This window comes from Mytilus galloprovincialis, chromosome 7 (genome assembly GCF_965363235.1).
Source record: "Mytilus galloprovincialis chromosome 7, xbMytGall1.hap1.1, whole genome shotgun sequence".
NCBI lineage: Eukaryota > Metazoa > Mollusca > Bivalvia > Mytilida > Mytilidae > Mytilus > Mytilus galloprovincialis.
Window position 1 is genome coordinate 46,133,273 of NC_134844.1, and position 24,033 is coordinate 46,157,305.

General features: G+C 31.1%; 1 protein-coding gene across 2 annotated transcripts in view; it reads left to right on the top strand.

Annotated features, from left to right (window-relative positions):
* Positions 1–24,033, top strand: part of LOC143083111 (uncharacterized) — a 52,476-nt gene that overhangs the window by 8,148 nt on the left and 20,295 nt on the right. Inside the window, exons 1-2 of one of the 2 annotated variants that reach the window (XM_076259344.1) lie at positions 9,589–9,764; positions 10,035–10,174. In XM_076259344.1, coding sequence (XP_076115459.1) covers positions 9,735–9,764; positions 10,035–10,174 — 170 coding nt within the window. In that variant the 5' untranslated portion in view covers positions 9,589–9,734. Of the gene's footprint in view, positions 1–9,588; positions 9,765–10,034; positions 10,175–24,033 lie in introns of those variants that run through there. The other variant, XM_076259343.1, reaches the window with a different exon arrangement.

The following is a 24,033-nucleotide window of genomic DNA, read 5'->3' on the forward strand; positions in this document are numbered from 1 at the left end:
AAGGAAATCTTACTTTGAAAAAGTTTTTGTTTCAAAATTTTATATTTTGTATTCCATTCATTATATAATAATAAAATATCTCAGTCAACGATTTTTTTGTGGTAAATTATCTGCTTCTTGATCTTTCAGTCAATAAGGCCGAAAGTAGTGAACTCGTAAATAACTGTTAAGTTTTCATTGTCAGCACTGCAAACGATTTACTCTGGCTTTTACTAATCACGGTAAACGTCTCAGAAAGCATTACAAAGTTTAGTTTGGCAATACATTTTTATATCAAACCATGCGACAATAGAACTTTTTCCTGTTTCCGAGTGACAGTAATTAACCTCGATTTGGATGAATAATAAGTTCCTGAAGTACCTAAATCATTCATTCGCCTACATTCATGCTGCGTTCTTCTTTTATACTGAACTTCAAAATAAACTGACCAAAAGCATTAACTTAATTGCAAACGCGTAAGCAAATTAATGCACTATTTAAACTTGTACTAGTTTTATTAGTTTTAATATAAAGAAAATAAAGCTTTTATCTTCTTTAGAAAATCAATTTGAAAAAAAGGAAGAGGTTTTACCAAAAAATAATAACTGATTTATAATTTCCTTATCGTATATTTATGGCTAAACAACGGAAATATGCCAAATTCTTCCAAAAAAAACCCACCTAGGTTTTAGACCTGTAAATGCATGCATTTGATATATGGTCATCTATTTATTATAATCCATAAAATTGTAAAACACATTGAATTGTAACAAAGTGAATTTTAGTAGAGATTAAACATTCAAGTACAGCTAGATGGGGGAGGATTGAGATCTCAAAATAGATATAGGAGGATGTCGTGTGAGTGCCAATGAGACAACTCTCCACCCAAATAACAAATTATAAAAGTAAACCATTACAGGTCAATGTACGGCCTTCAACATGGAGCCTTGTCTCACACCGAACAAAAAGCTATAAAGGGCCCCAAAATTACTAGTGTAAAACCATTCAAACTGGAAAACCAACGGTCTAATCTATATAAAAAACGAGAAACGAGAAACACGTATAAATTTCATAAAAAAACGACAACTACTGTACATCAGATTCCTGACTTAGGACAGGTGCAAACATTTGCATCGGGATTAAACGTTTTAATGGTACCAAACCTTCTCCCTTTTTCTGAAACAATAGCATAACATCACAACATAGAAAACCACACGATAAAATATTAATTGGAAGGCTTAATTCAATAAAAAAAAAAACACGTAAATTAACACCCTATGAACGAATAAATTTGATCTGTGATACCTGAATGCAAATTTTATGCACAGTTAATAAAATATTAGGGACAAACATACAAGGCCAAAAAAGCAAACAAAAAAGTCCAAACAAAGCCATGGCAAAACACCATCGCGAAATATTTAACCCTTCGAAAATAATCACTTTAGAAAAAAAAAAACTGTTTTTATAATATCTACAGGTAAATGAAAAATAACTTTGTCGTTTTAGGTATACTACTTATGTGTATAAAATTCTTTAGGAATACCAAGAAAGTTATGTCATATAAATACATAATTTAACACTAGATACAAATTGAGGTGAATATCAACAATAAAACTATACAATTAGAGCTAGCTAATAGTTATCAAAGGTACCAGGATTATAATTTAGTACGCCAGACGCGCATTTCGTCTTCATAAGACTTCCCTGTACAGATTTAAGGAGAATAATTTTGATGTTCATACAAATGTAGTACGACGAAGTGAAAATTAGTAGATATTCCAAATAATCAAAGCTGGTATAGAGACGAGATCCATATTAATGTAAAATAACAAAAACATTATTAAAAGTATCAACAGATCGAATTAAGGTAGCACAATACAAAGATTTGTTCACTCCCAATCAGACAACTTTAAACTGATGTAATTCATTTAATCCTTCTTTATATATTATAAATGAGGTACCAAAAGAAAGAAGAAAGATTCATCTTTCAAATTGTGATAATTTCAATATGACATAATTATTACATAATTAATTATTATGTAATAAGTTGCTATATTGTGATGTCCACACTTGAATGAATTTAGCGTCTTTGTTCTTCACAGCATCCCAAAATATTTAATAGATTCTGGTACAACACAGGTTGACCTCCAAAACTGTGTCTCAGATTTCCAAAAACATCAATAGAACAAATTTTATACCCAATTGAATTTAGTGGTCTCTTATGAATTATTGTTGCAAATTTCATTGTAGATTTATGAGAGAATGAAATGCAATAGGAAAAATCTGAGACACAGTTTTGGAGGTCAAACTGTGTTGTGCAAGAATCTATAAAATATTTTGGGATGCTATGAATAACAAAGAAGCTAAATTCATTCAAGTATGGACATCACAATATGGCAACTAATTACATAACAATTAATTATGTAATAATTATGTCATAATGAAATTAGCACAATTTGGAAGATTATGGAAGATTAATCCTTCTTCTTTCTTTTGGTACCTCATTTATAAAATTTAAAGAAAGATGAGTGGAATTACATCAGTTTAAAGATGTCTGGTTGGGGATGAAAAATCTTTGTATTGTGCTACCTTAACGAGAAAATACAATTTGAGAGTACTCGCAGTTACTGACAGCTAGTTAAAAGCCAAAAACAATAATAAAAAATCATGAATCAGAGACTAAAATCAACTAAAACACATCCAAGGGATTTAGTATTTTAACGTCATGAACAGTCAGAAAAGATATGACTTATGCAATGCCAAAAATGAATGAATCGACAGGTAGTAGGATAGTGAGGAGCGACTTCTTTAGAGATAAACATTTACGTGTTTGTGTCTCTATACATCCCGCCTCAAAAGAAGATACTATTTAGTTATGTTTTAATTTTCTAATGACAAAATCGATATGCCAATGTAAACTATATTCAGAGATCTAATTACAATATTGGTACGATAACCCTTACTTATAAGTTTGTTTAAAGGTTCGATGAGTTTACATGGATCACATAGTGATTTTCTCGCTTAAAGTACAATATTACCGTAAAATTAAGAATTTTTTAATAAGTTTTCTACAGGTACAGCCAAATTCACTAATGAAATCTTTGTATATATGAAAGAATTTAGTAAAAGCTTTTAAGTAATTTATGGTATCGAAATCCCTGACACAACAATTTCCTAGTGATGCATTGATTACGTTCGTTAAAATCTATGACATCAGAACACACACGGGCATACCGAACGAGTTGGGATATATAAACACCGTATGAGGGAGCCAAAGGCACATCGCCAATCTAAAAAGGGAAAATTAACAATAGGAAATAGAACATGTTTAACTTTTCAACATTCTCGTGACCGTCCCAAGTCAGGAGACTCTGGTCTTTGCAAGTCTTGTATGTTTTTGAATTTTAGTTCATTTATATATTTTGGAATTTAGTATGATGTTTATTTTCAACGAACTAGTACACATTTTGTTAGGGAACAGCTAAAGACCGCCTCCGGATGCGGGATTTTCTCGCTGTGTTGAAGACCCATTTGTGAATTCGGCTGTTATCTGCTGTTGTCCCTTTGACACATTTCCCATTTGCATTCTCAATTGTATCGGAAGATGGTTCTGGTAAGACAGGTTTGAAATAATTACAAGAAGATTGGAATGGTCCATCGTCTTGAAGAACCATTAGAGTTGATTTATATTAAAGAGTTGAAACTTTCTCTAGTAAAAACGTCTAAGTTGAATTAAGACCCTAAACGAGAGCTTCCATTATAAAGCGGAAGGACGTAAATTAAAGAACACTTCCCTATATTGCTATATTTGTATTACAAGCTCTGTGGAATATAAGCTTTCGCAATTTGCCTTCAACAATTGAATTTGCGTTTATAATTTTATTATATTCCTCCGTGTTTTTCATAGTAAATATTCTTGTCTAGATATTAAGTGCACAGCACTGGGGTAAACAATTACTGATCTGCGTTCGAAGAAAATACTTTGAAAAATAATAATACTATAATTCTAAGTTGATATGAGTGTCTTTATCATTCTGTTGATAATCTGCCTTATAATTGGAATCCGTAATAACACTTGTTTATACATTAAGTTCAAGGATTCTAAGATTAATCACGGAATGACAAGCCTTTGTACAATGTTTAAACTGAAATCAATTGTATTAAACCCAGATATTGACATATAACAATACAACACTAGAAGACAATCATTTACTCTACTGTACCGAGTGTCTAGGGTTTTCTTGAACTAACATTGAGAATGAAAATGGGGAATGTGTCAAAGAGACAACAACCCGACCAGAAAGCAGACAACAGCCGAAGCACATTGTTATGACCCACCTACGGTAGTAGAGGGGCATTATGCTTTCTGGTCTGTGTGTCCGTTCGTTCGTCCTTCTGTCTGTTCGTCCGTCTGTCCCGTTTCAGGTTAACGTTGTTGGTCAAGGTAGTTTTTGATGAAGTTGAAGTCCAATCAACTTGAAACTTGATCAAACTTAGTATACATGTTCCTTATGATATGATTTTTCTGAATAAAAATTATAGTTTTTTCCCCAATTTCACGGCCCACTAAACATAGAAAATGATGTTGCGAGTGGTGCATCTGTTTACTATGGACACATTCTTGTTTTTTTTATCCTATATCGTCATTATCTTATTCTTCACAGATAAACTGTGACCATTATTATTTTTATGTAAGATAGTGACAGATTTGTGTATAGATAACGAAGAACATAATTATTAATCAATCAAGTTATTATTTCATGATTATAGACAATAAAGACAGTAACTTTAATTAATTTACACCTACAACCATTTATTCCGATCCAGTCAATTGTTATAATTATGTCAGACCCTTCGAAATGATGTAGTTCCTCGACGTAAGACAAAGTAAAATCACAAAAATTACTGAACTCCGAGGACTATTGAAAACGGAAAGTACCTAATCAAACGGCAATATCAAAAGCACAAACACATCAAACAAAGTGACAGCAACTGACATATTCCTCACTTGGTACAGGGATTTTCTTATATAGAAAATTCGTGGATTGTACCTGGTTTTATAGCGCTAAAATTCTCACGTGTATGGCAGTCGCATCAAATTACATTGTACTGACAACGATGTGCGAATAAAACAAACAGACATAATAGTTAAAATTGCCAAAATAGGGGTACAGCAGTCAACACCGTGTCACAATCTTAATCAAAACAAAAACAAACAAATATTTTACAGAGAAGCACAAAAAGCATAATTATATCACATTAACATTGCTCACCTATCACGTCACACAGGTAGATTTGTCGTTCAAAGTATGCAAACACTTTAATAGAACAATAACACAATGGCGGGATGTTTAAAAGTACAGAGCTACCATCATATGTATCAAAGAAACATAAAATGTCAAACGGACAAAGCACACAAGTGAAAATAAAAGACAATATAAACAACACCATGACAGGATGCACAACTGTTCTAAACTTCAGATTTATCATTTATTTTGTATCATTCTTTACTCTTGATTAGTTATTCCTAACTCTCAAGGTAACTGGACCAATCCATAATGGTGACTCTGACATTTTCTTATGAGAATAACAATTCAGACTTAGTACATCATTTTTTGGGGGCCAGTTGAATACCGCCTCTGGGTGCAGGATTTTGTGTCTTACGATTGTCGTATAAGTCTGAATAAAATGGTCGTATGAATATCACTTGTTGGGTGTTCGTTCAGGTAAAAACAGAACTTGCCTGGTGTTTCATTTTTTTTTTTGTATAATTTCTAAATCATTTGAAATGGATTAGATTAAGATTATCTTTAAATCTATCATTTTTCGCAGACAGTACAACATATGTTTAGTTTTATGGGATATTGTTTTTTTTTTAATTAAGTAATTATTCAGTCTTGTCCTAAATGTCAATTCAAGTATAGTACCTGATAAGAATCAACCTTTTAAGTCTGTGGATTGAGTTGACGGGAGTTCAACCCCCCACCCCCCGTTTTCGAAGCGAAATCAGTACCACGAGAACAAAGCGACGAGAAACATTGATAAATGATGATAACCCATCTTTTGTAAGATCACCGATGAATATGATGCATCTGTTATAATTATTTTGTAAATTTGAAACCACGAGAGAAAATCTGTTTTTCGAATTAAATAAATAAAACTAATCATTCTAAGCATGTTGACAAGCATTTATTTCTATTAAACTATAACATGTGAAACTCAAGTAAGTTGTCGATGATTTTCATTGATGAAATAATTAAATAATACTGCAGTTGTGAGACTCGTGGGACTGTTTATCAAAATATGTATTTCATGAGAGGAATATTAATACAATTATTCTGATTGATTCCCTAAATGCACTGAAGATAATTATTTTTCAAACAAAGGTTACCAAACACAACCATATATAAATACATAATTATTGTTTTTGTTTTTCATCATTTAAGCCTTTCACATGTCCGATTTTGCAGACAAATGAAACCAGAGGCAGAAGGTACTGAAAAAACATTCGGAACTCATTAGTTGAAGAGAAACTGACAAAGCCACGGCAAAAAACCCTCGAAAATGACAAAACAACTGCGTAAACAACCGATAAAACAAAACAATACACTAGCCTAATCAGATAATAGAAATTTGAATGTGTATTGCAGTCGAGTTTACCCTTTCCGGAGCACCTGAGATCACCCCCAGTTTTTGATGTTGCTGTTGTTCCCTTGTTCGTGACGTTTTTACCTATTGTGTCTGTTTTTTTGTTCACACATCGTTGTTTATATAATGGAATTTGATGTGACTGTCATGCAAGTAAGAGGTTAAGCTAGCTTTAAAACCAGGTTTAATCCACCATTTTCTACATAAGAAAACTTAAAGATAATATATTAGATTTATAGATTATTACCAATAAGATTATTTTAGTTTTTGAAGTGTTTTGTTGATTGTTTATTGACTGGTTATTGTTGAATATTGAAACACTTTTCTGCTATTTTCGACACCTTAGATGGTTTTTATGACTGTCCTGAATGTAGTATTGGTTTCATTTGAATTGTATCCGTTAATGCCATTTTATTTGTCTGTCTAATACAGTCATAAGAACACAACTAGAATGAAATTCAAAACAGTGTGGCTGTGGCCATTGATTGACACATTAAATTCATCCATTGACTGGGACAATTTAGGTGAACGTTTGTATGTAACGACCACTGCTCACTATGTACTTTTTAAAGACACTTAAACTATGGGGTCACCAAAGGTTCTCAACACCTTAATAAAGTAATTCGAAAAATTAATCAGAAATAACACGATGTTTTGATTTATATCAATTATATAAATCAAAACATAAAGGTTATTCCTGATTATTTTTTCGAATTATTTTATAATTAAAGGCGTTAAGAAACCTTTGGTGACCCCACAGTTTAAAGGTCTATCGTAGGTACGTCGTGAACAGTGGTCGTTACAGACAAACGTTCACGTAAATTGTCCCAGTCAATGGGTGAATTTAATGTGTCAATCAATGGCCACAGCCACACTGTTTTGAATTTCATTTTATGAGGTTGATCAAGTGAAGCTTAGTCACAGTGGCGAATCTAGGGGGAGGGTTACGGGGTTTGGCCCCTTTTTAATGGCCGATCAATACTTTTGAATGGGGACATATGGTTGGACCCCCCTTTTATCCTGAGTTGGGAACCCCCTATTTAAAATGGCTGGATCCGTCCCCGAGTCACACTGATCATCGTATATATACGTTCGTCAATTTAATTAATTAATAACGTAAAGTGACCATGTGTACCGTACAAATAGTCTGACTTAAACATCCTTCTGTTTGAAATAGGAGTGCAGTCAAGTCGATATACAAATATTGTTATTGACTTTGTGTAAATTATTTGACTAGTATTTGACATCAGGGCGTACAAGGGGACAGGATCATCTTAGTTGCCATTCATTGTTCGATGATCAATACATCTAAGTGAATTAAATGTTATCTTGATAAGACCTCGTTGTTACCGAATTAGATCAAATGAAATACAGTAAGAATTGTAATAAAATAGCATTTGCTTGTCAATTGTTAGACTATTAATGCGGTTAGAAGTTAGCAATTTATATATTGTTGAGCCAAACACTGTTCTTTTCGTAGACATATGAGTTAAGTTTAATTAAAAGCTAAAGAAATGACATTTTCTATTTAAAGAAATTTTACGTCGAAAATCTATATTGAAGTTGTTACAAAATAAATTATTCACAAAATTAAGAGTTTACATTCAAAGGTTCATTCACTAAAGTACGAGTTTCCCTTTCATTGACATATATAACGGTCACCCTCGTGATTCATTATATTAATATACAATGTAGGTTTATTATTAAATGGTATATTGTGGTTTATAACCTCACTTATGGCGTCAATCCTGATACACTTGTTCCTGAAGATCTGCACGGTTGTGTCCTTGAAAATATATGTAGAATAATGAAAACAAACAAAGAAAGAAATATAACCAACATATCAAGAAATGAATCAATGCAAAACGAATGAAAAAAGAAGAAAACAAATAGAATAATGATATAGGCACTTGTGTATTCGATACAATTGATTTTTAATTTCAAAATATTTTTGGTTTTATGATACTCTTAATTTTAAGTTCCTGTGTCATTGGCATATGGCAAACTTAATCAAATTAAACTTTATAATCCAAGTCATACACGTTACAAATGATGACAACGTGTTCGGAAAATTGTGAAATGACATATGTTTGTCTGTTAGGCAAACATTCATTTTCCTAAAAAAAAAAAAAAAATATAAGGTTTTGTTCTTTATAAATAATCTTGTATCTTCGAGAAGATATCTTTTTTTGTAGTGGATCGTGGTTTTTGTCTTATTTTTGTGTTTGTGCAACTTGTGAATAAATTTTGAATGAATTTATTTATTCAAACAAAATCTCATTTCATTACTGTACTCAGTTATACATTGCAGTTGAATTTTTTTGCACAATGTATCAAGGCAGTTTGCTATGTATATTTTTATGGACATGGACTTCAGGTGAATTTACCTTGTTTTTAATTCAAACTTTTTTCGACACCTAAGTAATTGTTTCAAGCGACGACGATGTAAGTTTTTAACTACATTGACTGGCTATACATCCCTTGTACGGTCGGCAAGCCACAATATAGTTACATACGTATAGGAATACTATTGTTGTGTTGTATGCTGCTGCATTGTAAGTTGGATCGTATCATTTAGTACGGCATTGCGCCACAACAACAACATCCGGGGTACAGGCATATTACATTCAGTAATTCCCCAACATAAATTGACCTTGTTGACCTTGACCTACTTCTCAAATAATCAATTTCTCAATAGACTTAATTATTGACCATTTATATATAATTTCTCATAACAATGGAAAATTTCAATTACGGCATTGACGTGTTTACGGCATTTAACGTTGTGAAGTGATGAAACAAGTCCTCAAGAGACAAAGTTGTCAAATAAATTAACATTCCGATGCCCGTTCTCTTTGGTGGGAGGTGGGAAACATTCGATCCTCTAAATCAAAATTACATAATACGATGTCATTTTTAAAACTAGTATTCAATAAATAATGTAAAGATAGAGCACAAGATGGAATTTGATTGTCTTGGTATTGTGATGTATTTGACGTATGTTGTAGTCGAAACATTAAGATTGGTTATTAGCTCTATTATAGTCAGGAATATTTGAAGAACTTTTATTTGACATATTTTCGCCTGGTGAAGTTTGATATACTAAAATGCCTGGAACTATGTTTAAATCTGTCCAGGTATAGTTTTATTGTGTTTGTTTATTATTTTTTTGTGCTCTTAAGTGCACTATTAATGAACGAATTCATCGTCTTATTCGGGGAAGGGGGAGGCACACACATTGGTGTAAGGTGGTTTAAAATAAGTGTTCTCAAATACGAAGGAATTCCAAAAGATTTAAATGTAAACATAACATTTGTAATAAATTTAAAAAAAAAAACAAGATTTTTTTGCTTTTAAATAAACATTCGTCGAATGAAATTTCAATGATATTTATTTTTCTATTGCAGAAACTAGCAGCTGGTTCACTTACATTTGCCAAAGCATATTCCAATGGAGAAGCCAAGTCGCAAATCGATCACCTTGAACAGGAACTTGAAGAAGAGATTAAAAGGGACACTAAATCAGTACCCGACACAAAAGTAGCAAGGTAACTTGCAAATGACGCTAAGTTGTTTTTTCTTATTATAATAATAATCGGATGTGAAATAATTGCCAATAAGAGAACTGTTCAACAGATACTAAAGTATGTGAATGCTATCAACTATTGGCAACCTTAATGCCTCCAACAATGAAAAAAAGTTAGCTATAAATGATTAAGTATAACAAAATATTTTAATAAACGAATAACAAATATGCTAAATCTGATGTACAGAAGTTGTCGTCTGTTTATGTAGTTCATACGTGTTTCTTGTTTTGATATAGATTAGACCGGTGGTTTTCCCGTTTGAATGGTTTTACACTAGTAATTTTTCGGGCCCTTTATAGCTTGCAGGTTCGGTGTAAGCCAAGGCTCCGTGTTTAAGGCTGTACATTGACTTATAATGGTTTACTTTTATAAATTGTTTTTTGGATGGAGAGTTGTCTCATTGGCACTCATACCACTTCTTCCTATATCTATAGACAGCATCCCACCACAACCATTGATTTGCAGGCTTGGATATACACATAAAGAATGTGGCAGGGTAACAGGTTTGTTAGCGCTAAATCCTACCCTTTTCTGAGACAATGATGTAAAGCACAGCATACGTACAAACACTAACAACAAATTGACATTAGCTTTACTCACCAGCTTAGTGTTGTTATTACCCAATAGCAAGTAAAAATATTAAAGACCTTATTTGTTCTGAATGGATACAAGTACAATTTCCAAATACTTGTAATTTTTTTTTTAAATTCTATAAATCAGTTCTATTTTCTTCATTCGTGCTTCAAAAATCTCTTATATGATCCAGTCCCATTATTCAATAGTATAAAAAAATGGAAATCAATAATTACATCTTAGCTAAATCATTTACATCTTCATATATTGGAACGGGGAGAAATACCTATATTACTTACAGAAAATTATTAACAGTGCCACAGGAAAATTACTATGTTGCGACTAAAAAGTAAACAATAATAAGGGGATATAAAAGACGTATAAGTACGTCTGATATTTAGACATTAAAAGTTGACATAAGACAGAACTGTTTTCTGATGCTGTAGAATCTGTCTAGACATGGTATGGCTATCTGATCTCATTTAAAGAAGATAGATTTGTAATATTTGTGTTTGATTCCAACTCGAAAGTGGTAGTACTTTCTCGTCCGGTAACGTAAGACACGCGTTGACATCAGATGCTCAGGATGAATATTATATCAGAAAAACGGATTGTGCGCAGTTACTTAAGAAATTGCTATCTTTAATTTTGGATTTATAAGTTTAAATATTGCTGATCGGTAAAACTTGGTATACGTCAATGAGTCAGTAATTTAACAGCAACACAGATCATTTTGGCAAATCAGCACTTGGATGAAAAAGAATTTTTTGTCTACGTATTTTTGCATTCGAAAGGAGGTTTATTCTCAAACTCTAGAGGTTCAAATTGTACATGTGGTCTATAAAATTAGTTGTACTCAGTCGATGTCCCTTGCCGTCCATCGAATATCTTGAACCACTTTCTGCAAACCTACCATAGATTTTTCTTCACAGTACATAGTATATAAAGTTCCCGCCGACCATCTGACTAAAATGCCACGATTGTTATAATATTTTCTTTTCACAAGTTACTGATTTACTTGAATATGTTTCTAAGAAATTGAAGTTATTATCCCAAATTCATGTATTTGGTTTTGATGTTATATTTGTTATTCTCATAGGATTTTGTCTAATGCTTAGTCCGTTTCTGTGTGTGTGTGTGTGTTACATTTTAATGTTGTTTCGTTGTTCTCCTCTTATGTTTAATGCGTTTCCCTCAGTTTTAGTTTGTTACCCTGATTTTGTGTTTTGTCCATGGATTTATGAGTTTTGAACAGCGGTATACTACTGTTGCCTTTATTGCGTAAACATAAAAAATAAATAACTCGTATTTATGTTATCGGTTTGTTATTATATATTAAATGAAAGCCGGAAACTGTAGTATGCAAAATTATCAGCAATTAAAGATCTACAAATTGCTAAAGCTATTGAAAAATAATGCACAAAAGAACTCCACTCATTTTACAATTTATAACAGATATTTCACTGCAGAGACAATTTTCTCAATTTTAGAGTTTTTGATTATTGTCTTTAAAACTGTAAATATAGATGGATAGATAAAGGCAACATCAGTATATCGGTGTTCAAAAGCCATAATGTCATAACTTCGAAAGCAATAAACAGAAAAATATAATCAAATGAAGATCTACAAGTTAGTCACAGGAACAAGACTGCCATTGCTGGTAAAGGACTGTTTTTACCAATTATTTGCATTCTTCTTTTTAAAACTACTGCGACAATTTATATAACTTGACAAAATGGTAATTTGTTTGGAGATTATAGTTTGTGAAATTCATTTCGGTCATTCAACCAATTTCAGATAAAATGAAAATGATTTCACTTATACATTGAGAAGTGGAGAAGACTTTGAAAATCGAGCAAATAAAAATAATGATTGTAACGTCACGATATACTGTAAAATCAATCGAAATTGTCCAGTGTCTCCTTATTGGAGTTGTTGCCATTTAAGGTAGCACAATACAAAGATTTTTCATCCCCAATCAGACATCTTTAAACTGATGTAATTCCACTCATCTTTCTTTAAATTTTATAAATGAGGTACCAAAAGAAAGAAGAAGGATTAATCTTTCAAATTGTGATAATGTCATTATGACATAATTATTACATAATTAATTGCTATGTAATTAGTTGCTATTCTGTGATGTCCATACTTGAATGAATTTAGCTTCTTTGTTCTTCATAGCATCCTAAAAATTTTTATAGATTCTTGCACAACACAGTTTGACCTCCAAAACCGTGTCTCAGATTTTTCCTATTTTATTTCATTCTCTCATAAATCTCCAATGAAGTTTGCAACATCAATTCATTAGAGACCACTAAGTTCAATTGAGTATAAAATTTGTTCTATTGATGTTTTTGGAAATCTGAGACACAGTTTTGGAGGTCAAGCTGTGTTGTACAAGAATCTATAAAATATTTTGGTATGCTATGAAAAACAAAGACGCTAAATTCATTCAAGTGTGGACATCACAATATAGCGACTAATTACATAATAATTAATTATGTAATAAATTATGTCATAATGAAATTATCACAATTTGAAAGATTAATCTTTCTTCCTTCTTTTGATACCTCATTTATAAAATATAAAGAAGGATGAAATGAATTACATCAGTTAAAAGTTGTCTGATTGGGAGTGAAAAAATCTTTGTATTGTGCTACCTTAATGATTGTTTGTATGAACCTTTACTCATTATTTTATTATCATCTTGGAACCACTAATGGATAAAGAGAATCTGCTCAATATCAAAACAGATAAACTACAATTTTATATCAAGATCATTGGATTGGTCGTTATTATTGCGATGCTTCCTTAAAATTGATGACCATTTGACCTTGACCACAACAGATAAAAATTGAAGATTCTATTTACATTGTGTATCCTGATATTTATTTTAAAAAAAAATGTTGTGATTTTGCTACGAAAGAAAACATATCATTGGATTTGATTTTATTTGATTGAAGCGTAAGAAAAAACTGTATATTTAGATAAACAATTTTGTTTTCGGACTTTGTCGTCATCATTGCAGTGGAGATGAAAATAAATATTCATTGATTCAGCATTCTTCTGTGTGTGTTTTATATTTTTTGTTTTGTACAAATGCAATAATTTTCAAAACCTAAAACATATTTCATGTTTATATCGGTTCATTTCATTTATTGGTTATACCATTAACGCCCATGCATACAGTATTGAGGTTGTATAATAAAACAGTTACAATTATATTGCTACCCCTTCACTTTATAAAATGGTTAATTTAAAAAGATATCAAATATTTATAAGTTTTTAAGTGCATGATTATTTTGTGGTTTCCCAAAAACTTTTTCACAGTTATCAGCGATAGTAGATCTACAAGGAATCTAATCATTTCACAGTTTATAACAGTTATTTCACTGAAGAGACAAATCCTCTCAATTTAAAAAAGAGGGACGAAAGATACCAAAGGGACAGTCAAACTCACAAATCTAAAACAAACTGACAACGCCATGATCAAAAATGAAAAAGACAAACAAAAAACAGCACACACGACACAACATAGAAAACTAAAGAATAAACAACACTAACCCCCCAAAAAACTAGGGGTGATCTCAGGTGCTCCGGAAGGGTAAACAACGTTTTTGATTATTGTCTTTTAACTATAAAGTTTAATATAGATGGATAGAAGCGATAAACAGAACAAAATGATAATTAAAAGAAGATCTACAAATAAGTCACATGACCAAGATTGTCATTGCTGTTATACGACTGTTTTTTGACATTCTGGTTTCTAAAACAAACTGACTTAGAGGCAATTTATATAACTTGACACAAATGGTCATTTTAGCTTCTTAAATACACTTCTGTCATTCAACCACAGACATATGTCTATGATCCAATCAATTTGATCAGCATGACTATTTCAATATTTAAAACATTTAGAAATATAATCTAAATGATTGTTTTATAGCTTCAAAAGTGTAGAAGATTGGTGAAATTTGACAGACAAAAAAATGATCTGAAGGTCAAGATATACTGTAAATTCAATCGAAATTGTCCACGGTCTCCTTACGTGAGCTGTTGACATCTAATGGCTATTTGTATGAAATTTACTCATGACAATTATCTTCGAACCACTAATGGATAAAGAGAAACTGCTCAATTTCAACATGTTCAAAACAGATAACTACATTTTTAGATCAAAATTATTGCTTTTGTATACATTTTGTATCTTGATATCTATTCTAAATAAATGTTGTGATTCTGCCACGGAGGAAAAAAACATTGGACTTGATTTCATTTGATTGAAGCATTAGAAAAACTGTATAATTAGTTAAATGAATTTGTTTCAGGAATTTTATTTTATCTCACATGAGATGAATTTAAATATTCATTAATTCATGATTTTTAACTGTGTGTATTTTATTTATTTTGAGTACAAAGGCAGCAACTTTCAATAGCTAAAACATATTTCATGTTTATGTCGGTTCAATTCAAAAATTGATTATATTATTAACGCCCATGAATACAGTATTAAGGTCGTATAGTAAAACATAAAACAGTTTTATTGCTATCTCCTTCACTTTATGAAATAGTTGATTTGAAAAACATAGAAAATATCAAAACAATATTTTTCAGTTCAGTTATTTTGTGGTTACTCAAAGATATGATTTCATAGATCTGATCATAAATTTAGATAAGATAGATGGTTACAGAACTTTGTTCAATAAATGCAATTGAATCTAAATTAAAAAAAAGATCTGAAATAAAACATAAGTTACAAAAAAAAAAAAATCACAAAAATACTAAACTCTGAGGAATATACAAAACTGAAAGTCCCCAATGTACTAAAAGATTAATGATTTTGATATCACTCCCAATTCGTTGAAATCGTTATATTGCTAGATTTTGTAGGTTGAAAATGATGCAGGTAGATAAATAAAAACAAGGAAACATTTCACAATATTGTTTATGTCGAATGAAGATTTCTGTTTCCAATCGGTGTACTGAGTTTATCAGTATTTCTCCTTTTAGTTGCATTCTAATTGTTTTCAAGACTTTAGAAACATGTGAACATTAGTATTTCAAAGTAAAAAGAATTCGATATAAATAAACTATAACGCCTATTTTCATGAGATTTATTTATTGATTGATTGATTGTTATTTGGTTACTTGCAACATTGATTGCTTATGTATATTTCTGACAAACACACATTTTAAATTTAGCCGGGGTAAAGGGTAGAATTTTGACTGCTTCTATAAAATAAGAACATGTTGGACTAGGGGAAGAAGTATTTCTGTCGATTCAAACGAATTTATTTCGAACAGATTTATTTTTTTTGTAGGAAAATATTCAATAACTGTATCTCCAACTTTTGGACTTGTTAAGTCAACTTTATTGAGATATCTTGGTAGTATCTCTTGTTCACATGTCGATTTGTCTAGACGGAGTATCTATTTCGTCTTTTTATGATTGTGTTAATCAATCAAACACAGCGATTAAATACATGTTATCATGCATTGTATTACATAAAACTTTACATAAAACTTTACATAAAACTTTACACCCCATGCACCTAACGTATTTAAAATCGCCACTAGTCAACTAAATCACCACTAACCATACAGTACACGTGAACATATATGGATGTAGATAATGCATAAATTAGATGCAACAATAGTTTAAAAATATTCCAATCTCATAAATCAATTAAGAAGATTCCAATCAAGGTAGAACAATAGTAAAATCTGCGGGAATCGTATGAACTACAAGAAGTGCATGACCTGATTCGTTGACAGGCTAAATAATACACTAAATACTGTAAGTCGTTCTCCGATCGTTTGCCTTTCTGTCAATGGTTATCTATTGATTGATTTGGTTTGTAAGAAAAAGAGACAAAACATCCGTTCCAGACATTTAAATGTTCATTTTATCTTCCAAACATCATTATTTGTGTTTTTTTTAAATGTTGTAGCAGGGCACATGAAAGAGAGAATATACTCTATTATTAAAAGAATTAAGTTTTCTAATAAAATGTTCTGAAATAAGAACATTTGTACAGAAAAAATGAATTACCACTTCATCATTTATTTTCCTAGACACACTCAATGTGTCGTCGAACTTAAATTTCTGAAATGACGTGTTCCATGAATTTCTTAAATGAATAACATTGGTTGGAGATTGGCTTATATAACGGAAAATGGTTCAAAAAGCAAGGTTGCAATATTATATATGTTGCCCTCAAGTAATTAAATTAACATGGCTACTAAAAAGTGATTTAAATGATACAGTAGTATTAAAAGATAACAGACCAGAAGAAAACAACAACTTAAAAGAGTCTTAAGAGACTAACGAAATGATTTAAAACAATTCGATACCAATCAAAACAAATGGTTTCTACTTGTTATAATCTGATTAGATAAGCGAATATACAGCACTTTCGGCGATTAAATCACACTTACATTGATTAAATCGAACATTATGATATAATCTACGTCATTCCTGCAGACAAAAGCTTAATACGTAATCAGCTGATGACGTCACCTACTAGTAATAGGTTATAACTAGTCATATATATGATCCTTGTAACACTTAGTCGATTTGATGAAACATTATTTACGATAACCTTTTAGTTAATCATATGTCAAATTCTTTTTTGAGCAAAACTAAACAATCTTTACAACTAGAAATGTATTTAACATCTCATAAACCATTATAATGAAAATCAGAATACGTAAAATACCGACACTTATATTATGGTATTCATACCATGCTACTGTTGATGTTTATAGACAAAATTATGACTTTAAACTGAAATGAACTTTCTTGGTACTTATAGAAAGGTGACCAGACCCAATATTTTTTAGATTTAATCGTCAAACATACTATATGGCTATATTATATATCATTGGATTCAGAAAAATGAGTACTATTGAAATATCGTCAAAAAGAAATGTGGTAACAGTTTTACATAAAATAAGGTCAAAGATTAAATTCTGTTTTGATTTGTTTTCTTCCATACCTTCAAAATTTGAAGATATATACAACCATTTAGGTTAAATTTCAGATACAGACATTTTTTCAAATAAATAAACAATGAATTATCTCGAAAATATAAAAAAAAAAGTAAGAAATCGATTTATTTTGGAAATTGGTGTTTTTCAAACATTTGTTCTATTATACAAGATCAACGCACATTCTGTTATAGTTACAGTAGTTACCTTGCCGGCTGACATGCAACCTCATCAATAAATGATAACTAATATTTTTACCTGAGCCAACTATCATGAAGGCATATTTTGCATACGCTCATTCATGTAATTTATTAAAACTAAAAAAACACTCAATACCTCGAAAACAGTTACAATTCAAATATCCAATCAAAGAAATCCACACAACAGAAATATGCCAGGGGTATCTTCTGGTTCCTCTGTCAAGGAACATGATTTGAAATTTCTACATAATTCTGATCATTTACAGGAGCAAAGCTCCGAACATGTTAGGTTTTGTTTAGAACAAACACATGTCTGTTTCCCATGAAGATTTTCCCTTCAATGAAAACACAAGATCCTACAAGAATTCTGTTGACATATGCCCTTTAAAATACACTTGGTGTAATGAATCATTTAACTCAACCGTTTTCTTAAGGTGATCGGATAGGGGTTTAGCAATGTGTAATGCGGTCCAAATATTATTTTAAGTTTGAAACGGAGTACGTAAAACATGCTATTTCAGTGCCGTCTCACAAGGAGGTAACCTGACTAAACTTACATTTGTACTGGTGGCAAGCTTGAATAATTATTATGATGGAATGGTTTTAAAGAGATTTTTGTTTTATCATAAATCTTTGAAAATAACTTTCATACCCAAACAAGGGCTTCATCTTTGTCAATATTACCGAAACTCTACAAACCACGGAAATAGCCGTGTGTGTCCTTCGAAGTCTTGTAGACAGTTTGTTTTCCTACTCCAAACAAAGACGAAGTCGTGTCGCATCCGGTAAGTGCATGCACAGACACATAGTGAATGGTTGAAAATATTCGCCCATCCTTTACACTGCTAATTGTCTTCATCTGCACTCACTTGTATGTGTCATATATTTATAGTAGCGAACACACAGAGCAATCACATTTGTATAAGAGGTCCGTATATTGTTCTTCCGCATTTTCACATTTCCCTTAACTACGTGTCAAAGTTTAAGGCATTGAGTATCAGCCTCCTCTTGAGTGCTAAACAAGTGACGACAGCCATTAACAGTGTTGGTATACTAGTAAATAACTTTAACAATTTTGAAATTTACAAAGTTCTGTCTATGTAAGGCTCACATGAGGTGGAATCCTAGGGATTTTGCAAAGTTTTCCAGTCACGAACACTTCTCCCCTCAATAATCCGATAAACTTTGGTGGAAGCTGCTGTCTTTGTGTGGCGTTCCCTTTCGGAAGACTTTATAGAGTTGTTCATGTAGCGGACAAAAACATCTGCTAGTATGTGCGCTATAGAAATTATTGGAACATATCTTTTTAATAGTCAGCTGCAAGGTCACCGAATGTTTTACCTTTCTTAACATCAATATATTGAACCAATACCATACCCTCTCTAAGTTGTGAGCATTGGTACAAAGGAAGGTAGGGCAAGTGCACAAGAGACTTCAGATTCTAATGCCTCACCAAATCCAACTTCATGATTTTCTCATGATGCCGTCATCTTTGCAAAAATCAGTGCATGTCTAAATACAAGTTATGGATTTATGTGACCTGAAAGTATTTCCCCCCGATTTATATTCAAGGTTTGTTTTTGTGGTCATGTTTTTAGTGTCGACTTTTATATTGGACTATAAAAACTCCTTGACTGGTCTAAAGAAATAGCACTAGGGATAAAATGTTTAGACATGTTCAAGCCTTCCTCGACAGCTCTGAGCAAAGAACCTCAAATATCTCTTGTAGCATGCATTCTTGGAGATATATTGATAAGACATAGAGGATGGGATTCCACACCAAAGGGATCAGTCACGGATCATTCAGATGGTTCACAATGGCAATAACATGTTCTTCATTTCTTTTCATTGCTGTTGGTTTTGTTTCCTCTTGTGAATTTGAATAATTTGCAGCAATTTCCGCCCTTTTCAGCATTACACGACTAATGGATTCTAGGAAATGTCTAGTAAGGGTCCACCTAACAAGCGCCTTTTGATTTGTAATGCCTACAGTGCCACATGGTCCCCTTGAGGCTTTTATAACGGTCTTTTCTATTGCCATGTCGGTCCATGTACTGTTAAAATGTCCAGGAGTCTGTCTAAAAGCAAAGTAGCCATCTATAAAAGGTGATCGAATATTCTCAGAAAGTTGAAGGATATCGAGTATGTTAACTGGCAACCACCTTTAGTAATTGATACGGTTGGTTACAAAAGTATAAGGTTACATTTGAGATTACGATCTCAAGGAAGTGACCAATTTCCTTCTCGCTCTGCTCTTACATTTGGCAGCAAAATGCCTACTGCTTCATGGAACATATCCCAGTATTTTAACGTAAGTGGTACAGCACATCCCCATTGCGTATATGTATCTATAAGAGGCTGTATATGAGCTTCGAATAGCTCCGTCATGCATTGTCATATGAGCGTTAGGACTTGTGTCTGGCATGAATTGCTGAAATAATACTTCTGAGATAAAGGAATTTGATATTACTGATTAATAGAGGTTAATATATATATAATAGCATATCAATGTTAATTATTTTACATTTTGCGTTAAAAGAAATTGATGAAATTGAATGGAAACGTGCTCTATTAAATGCAAAATATTCGTAGTGTTAATCTTTTACATAATTTTTTTAATAACGGATTAATTTTGCTAAACTTTATTCAAAATCGTTAAAATAAGGTGAAATAACAATGTATATTAACATAAATCATATCACAGATGTTATTTTATAGTGTAGACCTCAAAACTTTTCTAAGTCGAATTTTCGTTCAAGTGAACTAACACTACAAACTCCTCAGAGTCTGAATTGACCAGTTTTTGTGCTCGACCAGTAAAATCGAGCACACATTTTACTCGACTAGTCTCGACATTGTCTCGACTGTACTTAACTATACTTAAGTGTACTCGACTAGGTCTCGACTTTACTTAATTAGTCTGATTCAGTACTTGATGATCTTTGTGTAGTCTGAAATGGTCTTGACCAAGGCTCGACCTGTCTCGACCTGTCTTGACTAGTCTCGACCTGTCTCGACTAGTCTCGACTCAGTCTCAACCAGTCTCGACCTGTCTCGACTAGTCTTGATCTTCAAATTTAGGTTTGACTGGTGTAAATCAGCCCATCTAACTAAATTAAATATTGATCTTACAAAATTCAAGCTTATTAGGTAGTTTGATTTATTGCTGTGAAATGAAAGAATTTAATTTTACAATATGTAAAAAAAAAATTATTATATAAAAATTCAGATAGGCATCTTTAATTTTTTTTATAACTTTTTCAAATCAACTTGGATTTTCATCAAACTATGCAGATATCTTAGATATATATCAAGCTTACTAAATCCCATTTCATTTAGTTTTTTGTTGTATTGCTGTAAAATTTAAGAATTAAAGTAATCTTGGTATAAAAAGCTAGAATTTGCAATTCGGACAAAATAGAGATAGTACACTTTAATTTTTTTAATAACTTTTTCGAATCAACTTGGACTTGTATCAAACTATGCAGTTATCTTACATATATATCAAGCTTACTGAATCCCATTTCATTTAGTTTTTTGTTGTATTGCTGTAAAATTTAAGAATTAAAGTAATCTTGGTATAAAACGTTAGGATTTGCAATTAGGACAAAATAGAGATAGTACTGTACACTTTAATTTTTTTAATAACTTTTTCAAATCAACTTGGATTTGCATCAAACTATGCAGCTATCTTACATATATATCAAGCTTACTGAATCCCATTTCATTTAGTTTTTTGTTGTATTGCTGTAAAATTTAAGAATTAAAGTAATCTTGGTATAAAACGTTAGGATTTGCAATTAGGACAAAATAGAGATAGTACACTTTAATTTTTTTAATAACTTTTTCAAATCAACTTGGATTTGCATCAAACTATGCAGCTATCTTACATATATATATAGCTTACTGAATCCCATTTCATTTAGTTTTTTGTTGTATTGCTGTCAAATTTAAGAATTAAATTAATCTAGGTAAAAAAAGCTAGAATTTGCAGTTTGAACAAAATAGAGATAGTACACTTTAAGCTTTTTAATAACTTTTTCAAATCAACTTGGATTTTATTAAAACTATTTAGCTACCTTGGTGATCTTACTAAATCCCAGGTTGTTATGGAGTTTTAAAATATTTTTTTGTCAAATTTAATGACATGACACTATACATGATTTAATTACATCAGTACACGTGAGTTTTACAGGTAAAAAGAAAGCCCTACTTTTCTTAAACTCGTGTATTACTTATCTAGTGAATTAAAAGCCCTGCGATTTAGATTTAACAGGATGTTGCAACTTTGAATAAATGTTATTTAGAATTTAAAACTCTCTGGTAGATGTGATCTTTTTAATAAGTTTGCCCCAAGCAGAAGGTATTGCTTTATAAATCACCACAAATCAGAAGAACTATTTTAATAATTTCTAATGTTTCATCCCTTTTTGATATATTTATATAGTGTATATCAACAGGAATAAAACATTAAAGGAATTATATTAATATTTTATATATACTTTTTCCCAAATTATGAGAAAAGATATATTTCTAATATCGTAGCTTTTTGACCTAGGTTAATTAAATTCTTAAATTTGACAGAAATAAACCAAACAAAATAACAACCTATGATTCAGTAAGATCAATATATTGCAAAGATATTTGTAGAGTTTGATGAAAATCTAAGTTGATTCGAAAGAGTTATGAAAAAAATTAAAGTGTACCATCTCTATTTTGTCAAAACTGCAAATCCTAGCTTTTTTTTACCTAGATTAAATTAATTCTTAAATTTGACAGCAATACAACAAACTTTATAACAACCTGGGATTCAGTAAGAAGAATACATCACCAAGATAGCTATATAGTTTCAATAAAATCCAAGTTGAATTTAAAAAGTTATAAAAAAAATTAAAGTGTACTATCTCTATTTTGTTCGAACTGCAAATTCTAGCTTTTTTGACCTAGATTAATTTAATTCTTAAATTTGACAACAATACAACAAAAAACAAAATGACCTGGGATTTAGTAAGCTTAGTATACATTTAAGATAGCTGCATAGTTTGATGAAAATCCAAGTTGATTTGAAAAAGTTATTAAAAAAATTAAAGTGTATTATCTCTATTTTGTCCGAATTGCAAATCCTAGCTTTTTATACCAAGATTACTTTAATTCTTAAATTTTTACAGCAATACAACAAAAAACTAAATGAAATGGGATTCAGTAAGCTTGATATATATGTAACATAGCTGCATAGTTTGATGAAAATCCAAGTTGATTTGAAAAAGTTATTAAAAAAATTAAAGTGTACTATCTCTATTTTGTCCGAATCGCAAATCCTAGCTTTTTATACCAAGATTACTTTAATTCTTAAATTTTACAGCAATACAACAAAAAACTAAATGAAATGGGATTCAGTAAGCTTGATATATATGTAAGATAGCTGCATAGGTTGATGCAAATCCAAGTTGATTTGAAAAAGTTATTAAAAAAATTAAAATGTACTATCTCTATTTTGTCCGAATTGCAAATCCTAGCTTTTTATACCAAGATTACTTTAATTCTTAAATTTTTACAGCAATGCAACAAAAAATTAAATGAAATGGGATTTAGTAAGCTTGATATATATGTAAGATAGCTGCATAGTTTGATGAAAATCCAAGTTGATTTGAAAAAGTTATTAAAAAAATTAAAGTGTACTATCTCTATTTTGTCCGAATTGCAAATCCTAGCTTTTTATACCAAGATTACTTTAATTCTTAAATTTTACAGCAATACAACAAAAAACTAAATGAAATGGGATTCAGTAAGCTTGATATATATGTAAGATAGCTGCATAGTTTGATGAAAATCTAAGTTGATTTGATAAAGTTATTAAAAAAATTAAAGTGTACTATCTCTATTTTGTCCGAATTGCAAATTTTAACTTTTTATACCAAGATTACTTTAATTCTTAAATTTTACAGCAATACAACAAAAAACTAAATGAAATGGGATTCAGTAAGCTTGATATATATGTAAGATAGCTGCATAGTTTGATGAAAATCCAAGTTGATTTGAAAAAGTTATTAAAAAAAT